At 47.6% G+C, this 22,373-nt stretch overlaps 1 protein-coding gene across 1 annotated transcript in view; it reads right to left on the bottom strand.

The window, feature by feature from the left end:
* zeb1b (zinc finger E-box binding homeobox 1b) overlaps window positions 1-19,642 on the bottom strand; it is a 53,873-nt gene extending 34,231 nt beyond the window's left edge. Inside the window, exon 1 of the mRNA XM_080544352.1 lies at window positions 19,583-19,642. Coding sequence (XP_080400478.1) covers window positions 19,583-19,640 — 58 coding nt within the window. The 5' untranslated portion in view covers window positions 19,641-19,642. The remainder of the gene's footprint in view (window positions 1-19,582) is intronic.
* Between the last annotated feature and the right edge of the window lie 2,731 nt (window positions 19,643-22,373).

The following is a 22,373-nucleotide window of genomic DNA, read 5'->3' as shown; positions in this document are numbered from 1 at the left end:
TCCCTCTCCTCACTGATGTGGGTTGACCGTCCCTAAAGGGGAGAGGGGGGCTGACTTTGAGCAGGGCACTGATCCAACCTAAGCCCCCCAAATGGCATCAGCACAGAGCCCTGCCTGTGTGACTCTGCCAGGAGAGAGGGATTAAGGAAAAAGTTGACCTGCTTCTTTTTTTTTTGGGCTCACTTTAATGGCCTCTCTAAAATTAACTCGGTGGATTACTGCTCAGGTGCTAAGAAATAGCCATCCACTATCCGCCCGCACACACACACACACACACGCACACACACACGCTCGCATGCTCACAGCAACGCAGGCACGCAGGCAAACATGCACGCACACACACAGACACACACGCACACGCACAAACACACATACGCTCACACACACACATATACACATACACACAAATCCACACACACACACAAATCCACACGCACACACACACACACACAAGCACACGCACACACACACACGCGCGCACACACACACAAATCCACATACATACACACACACACACACACACACAACCACACTGCATCAATGCTCCTGTTTCCTCAGGTCTGAAGTATCCCATTCAACTGATGTGCAGGAGAAGGGGGAGGAGGGGGAGAAGGGGGAGGAGAGGGAGGAGAGGGAGAGGATATGAGTCTGACAGCATCAGCCTCAGAGTCAGCCCCCAGGATATGCTGATTCAATTTACTCATCATGAATTCCAGCAGCCAGGAAGATGCACAGTCGCTCAGGGAGAATAGCTGCCTCGGCACTTTTTTTCATTTTCATCTACATTTTCCTTTACCTTTATCTCGACTCGCCCAGCTATGTCCCTCTCTATTTATCTCTCTGTGGAGCGCTCCCCTGGGGCACCCCCCCGACTGTGGAGGTGGGAGGTTTACTGTAAATGTTCTGTACTAGGTAGACATTGTAAATGTTCTGTAACTAGGTAGACATTGTAAATGTACTGTAACTAGGTAGACATTGTAAATGTTCTGTAACTAGGTAGACATTGTAAATGTACTGTACTAGGTAGACGTCGGACCTAAGGATGCTATTTGACACACCGCTCACTGGCGCTGACAGACAGACACAGACACAGACATACACACACACACAGACACACACACACACACACACACAGACACAGACACAGACACAGACATACAGACACAGACTCAGACACAGACACAGACACAGACACAGACACACACACACACACACACACACACACACACACACACACACAGAGTCAACGTATCCCTTGTCAGACATAACATAACTCTCGGTCCGAAACCCGCCAGGATTGGGCCAGAGGGGGTCCAGAGCATATGGCCCTGTCGTCCCAAGACGAGGCCGGGTGGAGGAACTCCTAAAGGGGAACCGTGCTGCATATTTCATCCTCCACCACTACCACTCCAAGACCATCAATTATGCACCACCACTGTGGGCATTTTCCTTTCTAATGGAGAGAACAGCAACAACTGGCAACGGCAATTATCATGCTCTTTTAATGTGGATGAATAAAGGATGAGGATTCAAGACACCAGGTTCTGACTGTGTTCATCACGTCTGTCTTACTAAAGACGGGTGAATGAATAGACGGATGAAACACGGCTAGCCGGGACTGAGGACAACTCAACTGACTTCAACTTACTAACGCTCTTACATTTTTAAAGGCTACTACTGTCCCGTCTCCCCCCCCAAAAAAACATTGCTCCATTTGAGCAATGCGAGGGAAACAGAGAGACAGGGTACTTCGCTCTCTCTGCAGTTCCTTTTGTCTTTGATCTACCTAGAAAAAAGAAAGGCTTCGGAAAAAAACGGAAAGAGGAGAGAAAGAAGAAAATAGCAAGAGAGAAAAAGGAAAGAAAAACAACGTCGAACCACCTCTGTTCCTGTTCCCAAGGTACTGGGGCCATTTCGGGAGGTGGGAGGTGGGAGAGGTGGGTGGTGTGTGAGGCAGTACTGCAGAAGAACATTGCGCTGGGTAGGCTTAGTCAGCTAAGTCAACAGCCTCCCCGTCGGAAGCCATTGTGGGCACAGTGGGCGGGGGTAGCCTGTGACATCTCTGATGGAATAACTGCTGCAGACTGAGAGAGAGCTGTAATGGCTGCCGACTGACCTGGCTAGCCTGCCTGGCTAGTGGGGCGGCTGTGGTGCAGGAGGGAGAGCTGCCGTCTAATGATCACAAGGTTGGCAGATTGGTGGTTCGAGCCCCGGCTGGCCACATGTCGAAGTGTCCTTGGGCAAGACGCTGAACCCCAAATTGCTCCCAGTGAGCGGGCCGGCGCCTTGCATGGTAGCTTGCCGCCATTGGTGTGTGAATGTGTGTGTGAATGGGTGAATGAGAGGCCGTTTTGGATAAAGGCGCTATATAAGTGCAGTCCATAGTGGACCAGACCTAGCCACCTAGCCGACCTGGCTAGCCTGCCTGGCTAGTGGACCAGACCTAGCCGACCTAGCCGACCTGGCTAGCCTGCCTGGCTAGTAGTGGACCAGTTAGACAGAACTTGCACCTGTGTTCCACAGAGAGAAACTGTCACGTCGACAACCAACCCCAAGCAGGAGGATTACGGAGAGTCACAGGGCGCCGAAAAAGCCACGGACGCTGAGCAGGACCAATGAGAGGCTGAGCTCCGTGTGGCACTGGGCCAACAGACAACAGTCTCTGTCTACTGTGACCCAGCAGCAGGGCAGAGGCTTGGCATGAGCACTACTCACTACACACAGTACCAACCAACCCCTGTTTTTAGACAGAAGACAGAATAGAACAGACACTAGGCAGAAAGAAAAGAAAAGAAAATAGAAAAGAAGAAAACAGGCACCCTTTTTCTTTTGGGAGTTCGTGCGGTATGACTGGCTTTCAAGGTGGAGAGCATTCGAGAGCCAGCGGGGGACTATATTGGTAGTAGCATCTGACAGTGTCAAAGCATCTTATTTTAGAGTGAGAGGTGGAGATAAGGTGTTTAGGGACGTAGGGGGGGCGGGGGGGTCGGGCGGGGGGCGCTTTTAAGTGCTCTCCCTCTGGAGGCCTCTGTCCTTCTACGGTATCTATGCCTACTCTTGTGTCTGAAAGGTGCTGAGAATCTGAAAGATGGGACCGGCGATGACAGACAAAAACACATTTCTACTTACGTAAACTTCAATATCAGCGAAACAGATCCTAGTACACTCTGCTAAGTCCCCTCAATGCAACTGCCAATTTCACCTATTCTAGCCTTGTTTGACTCCGGCTCCGTGTTCTCTAAGGATCAGTGGTTCTAACTCTCCAAGGGCTCCAGTCTCTCTCTCTCTTTCTCTCTCTCCCTCCCTCTCTCCCTCCCTCTCTCAGGCTGTACTGTACTCAGCCGGCTCCCCTGAGCACTCCGGCCCACACGGCAGTTGATTTAGCTCCTATGTTTACATTCCATGGCAGCCGGCTTCTCTCTGGGGGAATGACTGACTGAGCGGACCCTCCCACCAGCAGAGCAGCACTCTCCCAGCTCACCTTCTCTTACCCTCAACTGAGAAACACTACTAGGAAACACACACACGCACACACACACACACACACGCGCACACACACACACACACGCGCGCACGCACACACCTAGCTTTCGCACCCAACTCTGAGAAAGACCCACTCATCAAAAAACACAAACACCCAGACAAACAGATGAGCAGGGGCACTTCAATCAAAAGGACACATAAAGCAAGAGTCTTCCCTCTCCTGTGACAGGAGGACAATGTCTTTTCCAGCAGGGGGGGGTGGGGGGGAAGCTAACCGGAGCTGACACGGCGCTGCAGCTGTCTAAGCTGTCACTCAGCCCGGCCCCTGACGCAGGTTAACAGGAGCGGACACTCTGACTAACTGGGCTCGGTAGGTGGAGGCTCCGAGGGGCTAATTGGAAGCGCTATACAGGACGTCCTGAACGTTCAGACCCTCGGCTCTTCACCAGCCTCATCAGACTGACTGGCTCCCTCGCCTCCAGGAGAGAGCTGTCGGCACACCTAATGACTGCTGGGCTTAATCACCACCGCTCCCCACCCCCCCGCCCCCCCTCCCCACTCTCTGGTACTGTACAGTCGTCGCTACCGTAAGCTACAGTCATTTCGTCAAAACACACTAAACATTCGTATCCACCGGTCTCCAGCTTTTAATCGGAAAATACCACAGACGTTCTGCTGAGGATAATGATGTTTTGCGGGAAGAGTGAGAGTCACGGGAGAAGCAACGCAGGCCCTGAATTAAGCTAATACAACACCCTGTCCTTGCACTATTGTTAGGTGGGGGTTTGTACCTCAAGTAGGGCTACTACTACTACTACACCAACTGCAGCTACTCGTGACAGCACTTCACCGCACCAAGCTCCAACAACAATGGCTAGGATTGGTTAGAGAGGCTCAAGGACATGAGGTGGGTGGCCAGATGAGAGGAACAGCCTTTATCTAAAGAATGGAGTGCTGTTGAATGGATAATCATCCGTCTAATCTCCTCTGTCTCTTCTATGAAAAGGCAGAGGCTGATATGCAGAAAAGGGTTGTCACTTTCTCCCAGTCCGCCCCAAAAAAGCGTACAAAGTAGGCTAGGTCTTTTTGGAAAATGGCCACCGTTGACAGGGCTAGTCATCCTAGGCTGTGGGGAGCGCTCTCGCTCTCGCTATGACTCAGCCCTCTGCAGTCACAAACGAAGGTTACTCATTTCTGTTTTGCTCATCGATCACAGCCCCCGTCTCTCAAACACGGATGCTAACCGTAGGAGGCTAACCGTAGGAGGGGGCCCGTCCGTCGCAGCAGTCATGGGTTAACGGCAGCGGTGTCACACCTATTATAGTGACGAGCACAGGACAGTGATGTGACTAGGAGTCAGATGAGGAGAGGAGAAGAACTCCTGATAAAAATGCAGAGGGAAGCGTTTTTGTCTTTCAATGCCCTCAGGAAAGTATTTAAGGGCTAGTCACAATCCCCCTTAGTAAAAAGCTGTGTTTGTCGGTATCTCGGAATTGCGTAGGCATTCTAGTCGTAGCTAACAAGGCTGCGATCAACAAAATATCACCAGCAGCACCCCCAGCTAATATCGTCCCTCCTCAGAGTTCCCCCCACATGCCCCCTCAGGCTGCCTTGGAATTTCAAGTCTTGGCAGCGGATCTCATCCCTCAGCTGGATCGTCCCTCAGCTACATCATCCCAACCGTCAGACACTGCCTTAGTGTGCTAGCTAGCGCTCCAGAGCCAGGCGTGACCGAAGACACGGGTGTGTGGGAGAGCGGAGACATCTGGTAGGGATTTGGGATCGGGGCTAGATGATCACCAGTGAGCCTCGGCACCATCTCTGAGAGGACAGAGAGAGAGAGGGGGGTGGGGGGGGATCTGACCACGAGGGTGCCAATTGTTGCATCATCTGACTTTGAATAATGCCTGTCGCCCTGTTTAAGTGCACCTACACGATGATCTCAGTGACATGTGGTGGTCAGGCTGTTACCTCTAGAGTAATACCTATTCCTATTTGATCGAAAATGTAAAAGTGAACTCATATCTGTATGCCACTGGGTCCGTAAATCAAGGCCACCCAATGTGAGTTACTGCTATGGAAACACAGAGCTCACACACCCATATATAGAGACAGAGAGAAAGGCAAGAATGGAAGACAGAAGAGAGAGTGTCGGAGAGATGGCAGTAGTGTGTCCACACTTCAAGAGAACCACATCACAATAGCTGTATTTTTGGTTGGTAGCTTTAATACTCGTGCTACAAGGAATACAGTCGAAGCTAAATCATAAGTGTTTACAAAAAGGTTTCGACGATGTGCTTTCGCAGGGAAGGAACAGCCACTAGGCCGTTGAGTCAGAGGTTTTTAGGTCCCATTTGGCAGTGCACATCCCCCCTCCTCCTCCTCCTCCTCCTCCTCCTGCTCCTCCCTTTATGAAACAGTACCCCAGTACCCATTTCCACCGGGACCTCGCATGAGCTCAGAGATGACCACTTAATCAATACCGCTGGGTTGCCACGACAACCCTGATTTCCTGTGCTGTTTCCTGGGGGTATGATGATTGCACTCACCGTTCATTGCACCTGCCACACTCTCTCCCCCCCCCCACCCCCCACCCCCGGCTTATCCGTCATCTCGTTGGCATTTCACTAAAGGGACACCTCACTCAATGCGCGACGTAGGCAACATAAAAAGAGGAGGACGTTCCACAAATAATGAAGAAAGGGGCTAAATACAAACGCTAGAGTCCAGAGAAAAAGACACAGAGTTATCGTAGCCTCCCCCCCCCGTCAGAGACAGACAACACGAAGCAGAGATATCATACCTCATACCTCCCTCGGAGAGTGATGTCATTGCACCTGGGGAGCGTTTAGCATCGTCGTCGTCCCCCCCCCCCCGGATCCTCCACCCCCGGTCTCTCTCCTCCAGGGTGGTGGTAAATGTGGCGAGGAGAGGAGGGTGAGGCACCTCCTGCTTTTTTTCATTAATGGAGAGCTCATTAATCGTAGGTGATAACGAGGACATGTGCCACAGAGATGATTAAACCCTCTCCTTTACAAAGGCGCCCTTGGGTATAAACAAGCCGGGGACAGTTGTGGCAAAGGTGGGACTCGCATTACACACCTACAGAACATACACACACACACACGCCTACAGAACATACACACACACACACACACACAGAAGACAGACACCAGACACACACGCACACGGACGCACGTAAAACGTTCACTCATGCGAGCACGTACACCGACAAACAAACAAACAGTTCAATGTCCTGTGATATAGTAGCAGATACAGTAAAGGACACACACTGTTATCTGTAGGACACACGCACACACGCACACACACACACACACACACACACGCAGACCCATCTTCTGTCAGGGGTCTGCCTGCCTGTTGTCCTCAGAGTCACTTCCCATAAAGGCGCGGGACACGGCCCTCCCTGGGAGGAAGCAGGTTTATAAACAAATCTGGATTTTTCTCTCGTCCCATTTTTTCTCTCTCTTCAAACAGGAAGTTAGGGATCATGACTCCCAGGCCTTATTTTGGACCAGGCCAGCCCATAGTTCTCCTCCTCAGCTGGGACACACCAGTGGAACATCTTGAGCTCCAGTCTGTCCGAGCCAGGAGGTTGTCGTCACGACTACGTATGTTGCGACGTGTATCCATGTATCCATTCCTGCCCTGACTGATTTAATGTGAACTGTCAACTGAGCTGCAGTTTGTTGCTATTATTGTATAGTCTGGGATTTTTTAAAATCATACTGTTGTTTTTTTGGCGGTAGTTAGAAGTGTGGTCACTTTCCTGGTATTTTTTTGCAAGCGGTCCATTTTGAAAATGTAGGGCTAGCTAAAAGTGGTAGACTGCACTGCTGAGCATTTGGAGGAAGGGGCAGAAAACATGTGTGTGTGCGTGTGTGTGTGTGCTTGGTTGGGTTTTGGGAGGGGGGGGAACGCGGGGGGTTACGCAGAGATCATTCCATACATGAGGGGCTTTGTTATACAGCAATCATTTAGTCTAACACACACATTAAATCCAATCTGTCTGGCCCCACCTAATCCCCTTTCCATGGACAGAGGGGGGTCAAGCAGACAGTAATCCTCCATATTTGTATATTAATAGCAGGCCTGGAGGCCACTATATCATGATGCTTGCTTTATTGGTAGCTGGTCAGAGAACTCCATTTCAAGCAGGGTTTAATATGTAGCGCTAGGGATTACCTATCTAAGGATAGAGCAGCAGGAAGACTGAGCTTGACACACTCATCATCATTACTAACAATGGTGCTGCATTAAGGCATCAGTGTTCCACGCTCAGGGGGGGGGGGGGCTCCGTTGGAGGAAAGGACGCATCACAGCACTTAATGTACCTTAAACCTATCCTAGTTGTCAGAGAGTAAAGGGTTCGCCCCCTTGTAAAAACAAACCAGGAGCATCGATTGGGGTTGACAACTCATTCCGTACCTTGCTGACAGAAGGGAGAAGAAGGGAAAGGTAAGATTCCTTTGGTTGCGGAGCAGCGTTCTGCCCGTCTAGACGCCCTGTCCCGGCCGTGCTGCCCTGACTAAGGAGATTGCTCTTGATTCAATAGATTTATTAGACAGCCCATTCGATTAGGAGGGCACTGCTTTAAATTAGCCGTCTGGCACAGAGGAAACAGGGGCTGGCAGACAAGGGGTATTAGGGCCTAAGTGGACAATGGCCTTCGTGCTTATGATGGCCTTTACGGATTTTGGAGGTTTCAATTTGGAAAATAACCTCCGTGATCAGTCCGACTGTGAGGCCCTGGATGGGTAATGATGCAGGCGGACTGAGTTTGACTGAGAACTCCCTGATCAAACCACCTCTATATCTTTATTTCTATAGATCAAACCACCTCTATATCTATATTTCTATAGATCAAACCACCTCTATATCTATATTTCTAGAGATCAGACCACCTCTATATCTGTATTTCTATAGATCAAACCACCTCTATATCTATATTTCTATAGATCAAACCACCTCTATATCTATATTTCTATAGATCAAACCACCTCTAGATCTATATTTCTATAGATCAAACCACCTCTATACCTCTATATATCTATATGTTGCATTAGTGGGTAATGCATTCCACAAAAGTGGCCGCATAGTCTGTGCGTCCAGAGACAGGTGGGGGGGCCGATACGTATCCGGGGGGCTAAACCAGCCACGGTCAAACATCTGGTGGTAAGAGCCCCCCGGAGACGTGGGCTGAGGGTCTCTATTGTGCTCTGGCTGGTGGGGTGGCGTGAGGCGAGCCCCAGAACCGGGTCACACACAGGTTGGAATTCAGGTGGAGGCCAGGAATGCATTAGACCAAACCACATCTAACACACAGACACACACGCACACACACACACACACACACACACACACAGACCATGTGACTCTCACGAGGTAATCTCATGGGAGCATCCCCCTCCCCTGACCTCTTTGATGTAAGAGCACCCGATAACAACAGGAAGTTAGTTTTGGTAGTGGACTATCAGCTAAAAGGAACTTCTCTCTCTCCCTCTCTCTCCCTCTCTCTCTCTCTCTCTCTCTCTCTCTCTCTCTCTCTCTCTCTCTCTCTCTCTCTCTCTCTCTCTCTCTCTCCCCGACCTGTTCTGCACAAGAAGTAATCACGTCGATCGTAACGCAGACACGTTCATCAGTCACACATCGCTTAATTGTTCGTCATGTGGGACAGATGAATGAGAGGCGCAGTGCCATGCTGGCGCCCACGCCAAGCGAGACGTGCTGCATCCTGGCGCTGAAACAGGGGGAGCCACTGACTGGCAGGGGGGCTTTTCACTGGCTGAATGGCGCTTATGTGTCCCCCTTTTTAGAAGTCAGGACACTACCGTTGAATGGAGGCAGTTAGCGTAGATGGCATAATAAGGACTGGCTCGTTGAAATTCACCGCAGGTTGCTGTTGGTGCAACATTTGATTCGAGGGGCGCACATATTCAGAAAGGGATAAAAATGTGTCATTTTCAATGGGTGAGGGATTTGGGTTGACACAATGTGGTGTCAGCGGTTATAAAAAAACATTAATTATTAATAAAATAATGACTCCACGACCGAGCCTATACATCACTTCAAGCATTATGATTTCCATGTAAAAAAACGAATAAAAGTCAGACACCTCGGGTTTTGTATCGAGGCCTTGCTGGCTCCTGACAATGAGAGCTGAGAGTACCAGAGGCTGGAGACGCTAGCTTTGGCTAGACACTGCCGTTTAAGAATCCAGACCTATTTTTTAAAAACTCTGCTGGAAGGCAAGGTGCTCTTTGCAAAAGAAATGATCTTTCGTTCCTGCGGTACCCCTCAATTTACACCAACCACTTATTTTTATTTCTGTCCTCAAAGCCGTGTTGTTTTGTTCTTTCTTTGTGAAGCTTTTAGAGTTTAGACGACATCCACTAGCGAAGGCTAGACTCGCCCCCGAGGCTCTAATGTTATGCCTTGTCTCTAGCAACAAGAAGCCTTTAAATAGGCCTGCCACAGGTGCAGGAGTTGCTGACTTTAGTTGATCACGACCAGACCAGGAAAGGCTCTTGTTTTCACAGAGATAAAGGCCTTTCAGGTTGCATCCTGGCCCCGTAATCTCACACAGACTTCCTGGTTTTGTTCGGCGGACAGCCGAGGAATGACAAACTAACCTTCGCACTGAAGGACTGGGCTGATCGATAGTGGTTCAAACCAGGGGCTGAAGACCTTAAGTCTATTTATGACTTAGGCACTAAATTGCAGAGGAAGAGCTTTAATGTGATTGAAGTCATGTTCATTAATAGTCCTTAATCTAGTGTGATTTATGGGTTTACATTTTTTTGTAGTACAGGTTCATTATTGTCAGGGGGTTATTAATGTGGACATTCAATTTAATTCCTGACCACTTCATTTGGATTTAGAGCTGGGGGAAAAAAAGCATTGTTCAGAGCTTCTTACAGAAAAGATAAGTCACTGACACTTCTGCCTTTCTTTCAAATTCAAGTTCCTCTTTAAGTGTTCGCTAAGTGCTACCTTTCATTGCAAAAAGGTGGGTTTTTTGGACACATTTGATGTGGCAAGAAAGTGGTGTCTGTCTGACAAGGTCTGGTTAAAAAGTACCTCAAGTACGGCATTGGTCATTCTTCTGGGTTTTTTCCTGATTATGAAAGTGCAGATTGGAAGATTTTAAATGATGTGTCATACATTGTAAAAACACATAAGAAAAGAAGCTTTTTGCTAATTTTGCTTTGACCTGACTTGAGAATTGCCGACATGTGGCCCTTTTCACCGGACCGTGTCACAATTGATATTGGTGGGGGGTCGGGGAGTGGGGGAGGTAAACAAATACTCAAAATACTATATATTAGAAGGACAGGCAGTTGTTTCACTCAGACTGACAGAACAGATTAAGAAAAGTCCCATTTCTCTTTGTGAACACGTCATTGCACAGGAGGCTCCGAGCTGACCAGGGGCCGCACCCTGCTGGGTCTAGCTGCTCTCCTGCCAGAGGAAACTTTAAATCTTTCTCCCTCTCTCTCTCACACTTTTGTCAGGTGTTATTTACGAGTGGTGTGTAGCTGAGTTTCTGCGTGCCTGCAGCACCTGCTCGTAGTTGGAGTGGGAGAGGCCAGGCAGCTGCCAGACTCAGCAGAGAGGGAGAAAAAAAGAGAGAGAGAGAGAGAGATAAACAGGGAAAAACAGGGAGAGAGAGAGAGAGAGAAAGAGAGAGAGAGAGGGAGAGAGAGATTGGGATGTTAGCGCAGCGGAGTGTTGTTAGCGCAGTGGTGCGCCGGTAACAGATGAGACAGTTAATGACATCTCTCGTAGAACACACCACGAGCCAAACAGCAGGGAAAAAAACAAAAACAAACACCCAACAGGCACTAATTAATAGTGTCGTATGACTCCAAACATTATCAATTAAAAACCACGGTTCATTGACTTCCCAGCTGAGGGCACGGTGCCAGCGTAATGAGAGAGAGAGGAATGATGTTAGTATGACTAAGGGGGACAGATGTCGGATTGTCTGGCAACAGCCATGTTTGTGCCCCTCCTCCTCCCCCTCCTCCTCCTCCTCCTCTAGCACCACTATGGGGAAACGTGCCAGGCAAGGCCACTCTGTGTTTTGCGACTGCAAACACCTGAAAAGCCACAGTGAGCTAGAAGGCCAGGACTGGACAGACCAGGTGGAGGGGGCACAGGTTAAAGGTCAACCCCGTCTGATCACGCTGCCCTGAGTGGACAGAGAAAGGCAGAGTGGGTGGAGCTTAAAGACGTTTTTGTACTTTGCTCTGAAAAAAAAAAAAAAAGCCCCATCTAAATCGATGTCAGGTGGGGTACAAGGTATACTGTAGTGTGTAGTAGACACTCCGAAACCTGGTTAGATTCAGTTACTCATTGAACAACAGTCCCCTGAGCAATGGGGGGGGGGAATAAACAGCTAAATTGCAACAAAGAGAGAAATGTGACACTTGTGACTATGTGACAGACATGTGAACTCCCCAGTGTGGTGTTTAGCAGAGAGAACAATGACATCGGGGGGGGGAGAAGAGTGAGGGGAAACATATGGGGCGGCGTAAGATGGGAATCCACTGTTTATAAAGCTCAGCACAACACACATTCATCATCATATGACACGCATTAGGCCTACACCCCGCACAGAGAGCAGCCCTGTCAAAGCTCTCCCGAAGCCTGGGCAGTAGGGAAAACCTCAACGGAGCCCCGTACAGTAAAGACCAGAAGACACAGAATATGATAGGAGTGATCAACCTCTCCATATAAAAAAAACTCTTGAATCAGAAGCCTTGGAAATTCCCAAAAAAGGAACACAAAATCCCATGGTTTGAGGTCAGGGAGAAACTATTCTCTATCCCCATGCCGGTGCCTTGTCCGAAAACAATTCAGTCCGTTCCCACTGTTGTTGAGTGGCTCCGGGCCTCATAAGCATTGGTGCCGGACCAGGTTGGGTCCGCCCTCTCTTGGGGGGGGGGGGGTCACACGGAGAACCTCAACTGCACATGCTCAGCGATGGCGGCTGGGATCGATTGAGACGGCGGTGCAGGCCGATCCCAGCCTCCGTCGCTCTCCCTGTTGTCCGGTTTTCGCGTTCTCAGCTCATTAATCCTCTGTGGATGTTTACAGATTCGGACGTTTTGCGCGTAGCAGCTCCGCCCCTCCCCCAGACTAATAGAGAGAGTGACTAAGGGTTTCTGTTGAAGCAGTGGGGGCTATCGAGTGCAGTGTGACGGCCCCTCGTATGAGTCACCGCGGCCCGGGGATATGTCAACATTTCCGTGTCATGATAATGGCTTCGAAATATGGAGTCCCATTACCAGTATGGCTGTCTTGATACAAAAATCAGTATGCTCATCACGACCTGGTAGAACGCCAGGATGTTCAATGAGCAACTCATGGCGTTGATCATGGGATGATCTTGTTGTACGCCAATGCCTGGAACTCACAGTTCACAAGCAGACAAGAGGCATAACAATGAGGACAACTCAAGATAATCCGGCGCACAACCTTCTGATCTACTACTCGTCGCCAGAGCCGCCATATTGCCCCAAAAGGCAGGGGCGAGTTAGTGAAAAAACAAATGAGGAACAAAGATTCTCTACTGATGAGTTTTGTGCCACAAAACACAACCTGGCATGAGAGCTCCCGGGGCGCCTGCTGCCTCCCTATTGTCAAACCCGGGCCTTTTCATTAACCGCTCCACTGAGGAACGGGGGGTGGGGGGGTGGGGGGGGGGGGGAGGAGAGGAGGAGTGAGGGCAAGAGGGGGGAGTCGAGGGAGGGAGGGAGGGAGGGAGGGAGGCAACAGACAGTGTGTCAACCCCAGAGAGACTAACCCTGGCCTAAAGAGCAGCCACCATACACATGATTAAAATGACACATCAACAGACAAGAGCTGGGGCCTACACACAATTACCCCCCCAGCGGACGGTAATTTAGAGATCAAAATCTCTCTCAGGTATACACACAACATTGGCCTATCACTGCAGCCCCCAACCTGTCCCTATGGGACAGGTAGGAGGAGGGAGAGGGGTAGAGGGAGGAGAGATTGCCCTTTCGAGCGTCACTAAACAAATCTCGGCGGAGTGAGGCAATCTACCAAACACACCTGTCTGGCTATGATGGCGGGGAGGATATATAGTATGAGCAGTGTCACTTATTTCAGTCACTGGTGTCAACACAAAATTGGCGAATCACTCAACAGACAGCTAGTGTTGTCAATACAGTGTGGCGTTACGTCAGGATCATGTTTCCCCGTGTTTGACTGACGGCTGGGGGGACACGGAGGGGAAGGATCCTTAGCTCGGAGAGGAGCTAAGCTATTCTGGGGGCCGCGTTTCTCTCTCCCGAGCAGCCGTGGTGTTTTTTGTTCAGTTCACTGGGCTAACACGTCACTGCATACCACTCCCCATCTCCCCCCCGGCCTGTCCCACCAACCCCCCACCTGAACAACTCGAGGATATTTCTGTCCTTTCAACAACACTGTTGACACTCGGTCAGTCACTCGCCCTCGTTCTGTGTCAGCCTTGGGGGCACACGGCCCCATCACTTCAGTCAGTCATGCAGCCCCCCCCCCCCCCCTCCTCCTGGACCATGCATGCTGGGGATTGTGGGGGACTCTCCTGCCTGCCTGCTGCAGCAAAACACACTCTCTAAACACTGAGCTTCTAGAAAGCACGGAACGAACGGCAAAGGGATAGACATGCATTCCGCAAAGAAAAAAAAAAGCATGACACAGACATATAAACACATTTCAAAGCCAAAATATATTCAAGCATATTCAAAACATGTAGGTCTAGGCCTACACAAACACTGCAAGGAGGACCAGAGGGAAGTGTGTGTGTGTGTGTGTGTGTGTGTGTGTGTGTGTGTATGTGTGAGAGGGAGAGAGACAGAGAGAGAGAGGGAGAGAGAGAGAGAGAGAGATTTGATGAATTCTCTGAGCGTTCCGCAGATTCCTCGGTCTCGAGGTCTTTGGGAAGAGAATGGCTAATATGCAAATAGCATGCACAGTATGGAGGAGAAGTTTCCCACAAGCGGAGTCTGAAAAGGGCTCTCCCTCCCCATGCCGGGCCCGCTGAATGGGCCTTTTCTTCTGCCACTGAAAGTGTATGAGGTAGAGCGGGCAAACTGCAAAGGTAACTAGGCTCTTTCTCCCTCAGACCTTCTCTCACTAAAGCCTTAATACACAATGGCTCATTTAAGCATTCATCCACACAAACTCCCAATAAAGCACATCCAAGCGCAGTTAAGGGGGTTAGTGAAACTGACTTGGGGGTTTAAAACTTTATTTTCTAAGGGGAGAGCACCTTTTTATAGGGTAATGCTCGGGCCTCCATGGGAGCTGCTAATCATTAAGCTGCATAAACACAGAGTTGGAGTGGGACGGCCGCCTCGTATTATTTTCAAAAACAAAATTTGCTAGGGACGTCCCTGCACTGTGTGATCTGTGGGATGGTACAGTATTAGAATACCGTGTTGTTCTCGACGGGGAGGGATAATCTAATCTTCTAACTCAGGGTTAGACTGACTCACTGACCAAAAATGAGGACGATCCGCTTTTGTGTCTTTGACACCGTTTGTTTAACACACTCGCTCGCTTGGCTGCGTTCCAAGTCTTCGTTTGAAAACGAGCACATATAGGCTACGTCTAAATATAAACAACACATTTAAACACAACTGTCATGTTTGTTTCGTGAGACCAAGCAAGCACCTCCCCGCTCCCCCAGCAGCACCCCAGTGTCACCTCTGCCAGTTCTCACGGACGCTCTCCCTCCCCCCCTCCACACTCCACAGGGTAGATAGAGGTTGGAGTGGTCAGGGGGATGGACAGTGGGGAGGGGGGGGGGGGGAGTAAGGGCTATAGCCAGAGCCAACCACACCCCCATGCTTTTTTTTTTTACCCCTCGAGATCCTTTCATTGAAGGGACTTAAACACAAACACAATTGGACATGCTGAAAGACTCACAATGGCACTGGGGGGAAAGTGAAGTCATACTTGAGGCATGCATGGGTGCCTAGGTCAGGGGGCAATCAACAGCATCTCTGTGCTACTGTGTCTTACCCCCGGAATAAAGGGACTGGGCAGGCAGGGAGGGGGGGCGGGCGGGCTGGGACGGGGGTGTGTTGTTCTGGAAGGAGGGGGGGGCGCTAGGGGGGAGCAGCAGGGTTGGGGGTGGGGGATTTTCTTCTGACTTGGCACTTTCAAATGAAGCAGAGGAAGTTGCTCAAAAGCAGTCAGATAAATGAAAATTTCCTCTTCTGCTAAACTCCACACACCAGGGGTAGACCTTTTAAATGTTAACAGATGGCTTTTAAAACACTAAAGCAGCATGCAGGGCCACAGAACCACCCCTTCTCCCCCTCAAGCCTTTCAATGGCCAAAACATTGTATTTTCTTAAGAATTGTAGCTTAACCACAGTGTTGCTTTATTGTTCTCACACAACTTTACAGCATGTGGTTACATTCAATATTATTTAGGAGGGAAAAATGAGTCTGGCACACTAATTATAGTTTTACGAGCCGAATAAACATCCTCCACTACATCACACACAGCATTTCAGTAGCCAAAAGGCCAATCTAATCTTTTTTTTTGTCTTTTTGAAGGATGACTCATTGAAGTAACACACACTTCCAAAGTATGGTTTGTGTGTGTGTGTTTGTGTGTGTGTGTGAGAGAGAGAGAGAGAGAGAGAGAGAGAGAGAGAGAGAGAGAGAGAGAGAGAGAGAGAGAGAGAGAGGAAGATAGAGAGAGAGAGAGATGAATTCAAATAAATAGAAATCCTGCCTATACACACAAGTTCCTTTGAAATGTAGGTCCAATAAGCCTCCACTCACATAGCTACAAAGCTATCCCAGAGAGTGGGTATGTTTATTTTTGCTAAGAATGTTAATACCAACCACATTCCTCTATTCCCAAATTGCCGTGTTAAATTACCGTTCCGCGGAATGGCACTATTCCTGAGGGGAACTGCCTAGAGAGAAGTGACAAAGGAAGCTGCAGGATCCCACCAATTGCAAACACCTGTCGTCCTGCAGGCTGTTAACACCTCCATGTTTACAGCTGTGACGAGAGCTCACCTTGATCTCATCCATCTCAGGGCCGAGCAAGAAAACCAATAGGCTGGCCACGCAAGCACCTTTTGGTTTCAGTAATCACCACGTCCCCCTGTCCCCAAACAATCAACCTACTGCCACTCCAAAAGGTTGTTCTCACCTAGCTGGCCGCTGCTCGGTTAAGATATGTCTATACATTTAAAAGATGGTCGATGTGAGGTAATACTGAGGATTATATTGAGGATAATACTGTCAATCCCTGTCTGTTTGTCCTCAGACAGTCTCTCTCTCTCTCTCTCTCCTCTCTCTCTCTCTCTCTCTCTCTCTCTCTCTCTCTCTCTCTCTCTCTCTCCATGTGAACCACCTCTGGTTTAGCTGAGGATCCCCCCCCCCCTCCTCAGAGTCAGCAATAATGGATAGCTTGTCAAACAACAGAACCACTAGTCCAGAGAACCTCATCTGAGGGCCAGCTACGTTTAAGCAAATCTGGTTAGAATCTGGATGGAATGAATGCTGAAGCTTGAGGTATACAGAACATTGTGTCAATATAGACATCACAGTGTAGTAGTGGGCACAGTCCTGGGCTATAATGAGTTTCCATGGTCTCTGAAACTTTCCCCTTGGTTTGGTCATAACATCGAACATGTTTTTGTCTTTTTTGCACATAGTGTATAGAAACAAATTCAAAAGAAAGTCAGGCTAAAACAACGGAATAAAACATAAGTGTTTATTTGGAAAAGAACATCAGCTGGGCCAGTACAATTATGATGTAATTTATGCAAAATAGGAAAATATGGGGTTGACATAATATTGGCAACAAAAAGTTCATTAATGTGCAAATAAAACAACAAATAGGCTTTTAGTCTGGAGATGTCATGCTCCATTAAACATAAACAAGTCAATGAATCCACCTCTATGTGTGTTATGTTATGCACCTTGCTGACAGTCTAGGTGCTAAGTCAATGGCAGGCTATGCCTATATGCATTGCAGTGGCAAGCCATTATTTCCCGTTTTAAAAATGTTAGTGGATCATAAGCCGCAAGTGTCCACTTTTGGTTACAGCGGGCACGTTGTGTCAAGGTGTGTCCACATCCCAACGCTCAATTAACCGTTATGTGTGGCACGGACCGGTGACGCATCAGAGACACAGACAAAAGGTGCGCACACGAAATAAGTCGTACAGATAAAAATATAGAATGACAGAAACTTAGTAAACGCAGCAATTCACCCATCAAAGCAAATTGACATCTGACAGCATGCAGAACCCTGAAACACACACCGACACATTGTCTCTCTATACCTGCACAAGTTGCCATTTGCTGTGGTGCACAGGAACGCTCTCTCCGCTGCTCTGAAAAGATCAGATTCCCTCGAGTCCGTCACTTCTCTTACTCAACGTAGGCTATTCAGTCAACCGAGATTAGATTTGCAGGTTTGTCTGTTTCACCAGATCTTTGTGGAGAGACCAAAATCCCCGTTATTCCGGAGCAGGTAAACACGTTGACAGTTCCTGCAGGCTACGCTGGGTGGCTCAACACTTGCGCTGCTGCTGACTGGCTGCATGAGGCAACGCGTGTCGTCAACGAGGAGCAAATTGCTATTTTTCCACATAATGCAGAAAAGAGAAAACAAACATTGCGCATACAATTCAACACCTTTGATCACAATTAAAACAAAAACAAGAAACCCTACAACAAAAAATGAGAACGCAATTAAAAATGGCATTCCCACAGAAAAAACACACCAACCACCGAAGTGCATCATGCCTATTCAAAGTCAGAGATCGGAGTTATCATTTCCATAAAACGGCCACCATGACATTGACTTGATCAACATCAATATTAACCCAGATCAAGAAGTTATTAAATTAAAAGTTATACTAGCCACACTATAAACCGTTACTCCGGTCTATCACAAAACAATCAACACAAATGCACAAACATGAAATCAATAATAGCCTAGTAATAAAACACTCTTGGTGAAAATGTTGCAGTCTCGAAGACACCCAGTTTTTGCTCATAATTCCCCAGCGCGCGACTGAGGATGTATGCGCACTCCTTATATAGGCTGTACCTCACACAAACAGCGCGTGAGATCCTTCCTCTGGGACACACACAACCACCCCATGCATGCAACAAAAACAGCTCGCTTGAGTTTCTATGTACATTTAAACATGCTCTTTTAATCGTATTTCATTGGGCAGGTGCTTTAAAAACAATCGAAAAGTTATAGCCAAGTAGAACAAAAACTAATGCATAGAGCTGTTAATAGTCTTTGGAAAAAACCGTGCAGCATCACTATACGTACATAAAAAATAATGTTGGGAAAACAAGCATGTAGTAGCCTACACAAATAGTCACAGCATATGCATATGTTTTTATTTGATCAGCATATCAGGACACATTTCGTAGTAAAAAAACATTTCCAAATGCTCGAGCCCTTGCTATGTAGAAACAGTCCTGTCTCTCGCGCTACAGTACCTGCCCTGCAAGGGGGAAAGAGCTAGAGAAATACAAGACCACTGCTAGTCAGATGTTGTTACCCTATGTTCTTATTTCAGAGCATTTCATTTCATAAGGATAAATAAGGTGATCTGCATGATCGGGGTCCGAAAAAAAAACAAGCCCAACCAGGTAGAGGCTTGTTTTACCGCAGTTGAGTGAGTTAACCAAAGAAAATGGAGAGAGAAACAATGAAGTTGAAAAGTGTAAATATATAAAGTGTAAATATGGACAAAGTGCACTCAGATTTAATCGAAAAAGCACCGAAATGAGCAACAAAAGCAGGTCTAGTACTCTAGGATTAGGTGCGTATAACGGTCCAGGGCGCACTGAGCCGCTAGGCGGAGGGAGAGCAGAGCCAGGTATAACGGTGCACCACATAGGGGTAAAAACGCTGCGCTTACTTGCTACTTTCCAGCACTTTGACCAACTAAAAACGACACTCCGAGGGTCCGAAAGTGACCAGAGAATAGATCATTCGATGGAACACCCCTTGGTCCACTTAAACTTAAGAAAGAGGGACAACCGAAGTAGTTTTTCTTACCGTTATTCCTCCTCGGATTCGCCTGCTTTCTGCGCTTACACCTGGGGCCATCCGCCATGATCCTTTCGCTGTGTCTAAATGCTGCCGGAGAGTCACCTCCTCTATCGCCCCCTCTCCCCCCCCTCCTCCCCCCTCCGCTTCACCTCCCCTCCCCTGCACCTGGTTTACGACACTCTGCTTTACGACATTACCTTCTACACCTCCCAAACCCCTAGGACCAACAACCCTCCCATGCTTTCTTGATCTGTCTCTCTTACCCATATCCATCATCTCAATGCATAACCTACATTTTGCAAAACACATTTTTTTTGTTGCACGTTTCAGGTAGGCCATGCTCTGTAGCCTAATCCATTTCTATGTTGATCTTCATAGATATATAGAGGTTTATGGTTTCAAGGACAATAATAACCCTATTCCATACTTTGTAAAAGTCCACCTCTTGATAGCTGACATTGGAGTTTTAAATTGCAGTGGATGTGGGTGGAGCTTAATTAAAGGGCTGTCTGCACCTGTTGTCACTCCCTTGTTATTTTGCATGGAGGAATTTTACAAATCGTGAGCTTAGAATTATAAGGTTCTATCTCCATTTTTGTCAAAATTGAGTTTTTTACATAATCTGATCCATTAGGTGTTTATTAATGTCTGTGTGGTGTTATTTTTAAAATGTTGACATTTTTTAGTTAGTAATTCATAAAATACAAAGGTTCCATCTCACAAAACATAATGGAATGTAAAAACTTTGACGCTCAATATCTCTGAACTACCCTAAACGGAGATAGAACCTTATAATTCTAAATTTACGAAATAGAGGTAGATCCTGTCAGTCAAAATAAAAATGAGAAATTAAAATTGATTAGAGAGATTGTTACAGTTATAGAGTGCAATTAAGCTGTGTCATAATATTCTGCCATGAGGACATTGTAGTTTAATACAACATGTAACATCATGAAAATATCCTTTTGAGAACTAGTAAACAAGTAAACAAACTAGTAAACAAGCAAGCATTACTACAACAACTATGAGAAAATTGAGAACAGTGGAAACAATTACAATCAAACCAGGAAAACATCATTCCTGTAAGATATCCAATAGAACAGATATAGGGGCTACAATTAATTTGCCAACCATTGGTTAAATTACGCATTTTATTTTTTATTTTTTTCCCTATATATTATTTTCTTGTAGTCCTCAACTATTGATTTTCATTTTAAAAGTGGGAATAAATGTAACAGTCAGTGCATCTAAACATGCTTATTCTCACATCTGCACACATCTCCTATCAGTGTGTGTGTGTGTGTGTGTGTGTGTGTGTGTGTGTGTGTGTGTGTGTGTTGTGTGTGTGTGTGTGTGAGTGAGTGTGTGTGTGTGTGTGTGTGTGTGTGTGTGTGTGTGTCTGTGTCTGTGTGTGTGTGTGTGTGTGTGTGTGTGTGTGTGTGTGTGTGTGTGTGTGTGGGATGGAGGAATGTGATGGGATGAAGCACAGAGAGAGGGTCATGAGACTGTCAGCGCTGATTCAATCCTCCACCTAAAGAAAGGCCTCGCTGTTCTCCTGGGTAGGGTTCACTCCTGCAGTTACAGGACACAGCCATGCCAAAACAATCAGTAGGTTTGACTGCAACCAATCAGACGTGATCCTCCACACATCGCCAATCACAGAGATATGCTCTGGAAAAATGCATCACATGGTGTTAGGTGAATGCTTTTGGAAATATGAGTGGGCAGAAAAGATGGAGTTTATAATCTAAGCTCAAAATTAAATGATCCTTGACGTCTCATGACAGGCAATTATAGGTCACAGGAGCAACTGTTGCTGCTCGGCTGAGTTATTCTTGTACCGTATGACTATAAGGTTTCTCATGCATTGACTTGAGGCATGCCTTTTGTATGTGGCGTGAGGTTGTCATCATGTATAGAGGGATTTTATGTGTCAGTTCATTCGTGTCTCAGACTCAGTTGTAGATAGGACACTTACCGTAGTAGCAGGTTTGAAACATAACCTAGAGGCCACTCTTCAGTCTGGCTATCATAACATTTTTCATCACAATTATACCCAGGAGCAAAACAGGACCATGGCATACGGTAGGTGTATTTTTAACACATTGATACAGTACTTTATCATTTTTTTTATGCCCCTGCCCCCGCCCCTGTGGTTGAGGTCAGATTTGGGGATAATCTGATCCTAGATCAGTGGTGGAAGGTGGCTTTTCTCTTGAGTATTGGACATCTATATCCATGTTATCACTCTTTCTGGTTTTGTCAGACACCCTAGCTACCCCCCACATCCTGTACAGGACAGTTAAGATATTATATACCTCCTCATCGTCAGAGTGACTGTTTACAGTCTTGGCCCAGACTGCAGACTGAATTATTCAGTGGAGGAGAGTAGTCTACAGCGAAGGGCCATACAGTTTGACAGGGAATAATAGCTTTACCCATGACTCCCAACCTGTTCCAGGTGCACACCTCGACCAATAGGAGGCAGCTCAGTTGGAAGGGGATGGGGGAGGTGAAAGAGGACAGTTTGACCCCCCCTAATGAAAAAAGCCCCAGAAAGAGCCTGCATCAGCAAAGATCAATGATGAGGCGTTTAGCAAACCGCGCGGTCATATACTCCTGTATACAGAGCCTGGAAAATGAAACGGTTATTATCCAATGGAAACTCAAATCTTTTCCCATTTTCCTTGGATGCCCCTGTTAGCATGAAGTCATTTTTCAACCTCTGTGGAAAACAAAGAATAACAATAACACGACTACCAATAATGAAATGGTCTGAAGACCTCTCTGATGTGTT

This window comes from Nansenia antarctica, assembly GCF_963989245.1.
Source record: "Nansenia antarctica genome assembly, chromosome: 13".
Taxonomy (NCBI): domain Eukaryota; kingdom Metazoa; phylum Chordata; class Actinopteri; order Argentiniformes; family Microstomatidae; genus Nansenia; species Nansenia antarctica.
The sequence above is the reverse complement of the archived record's forward strand: the minus strand, read 5'-3'. Positions and strand labels throughout refer to the sequence as shown.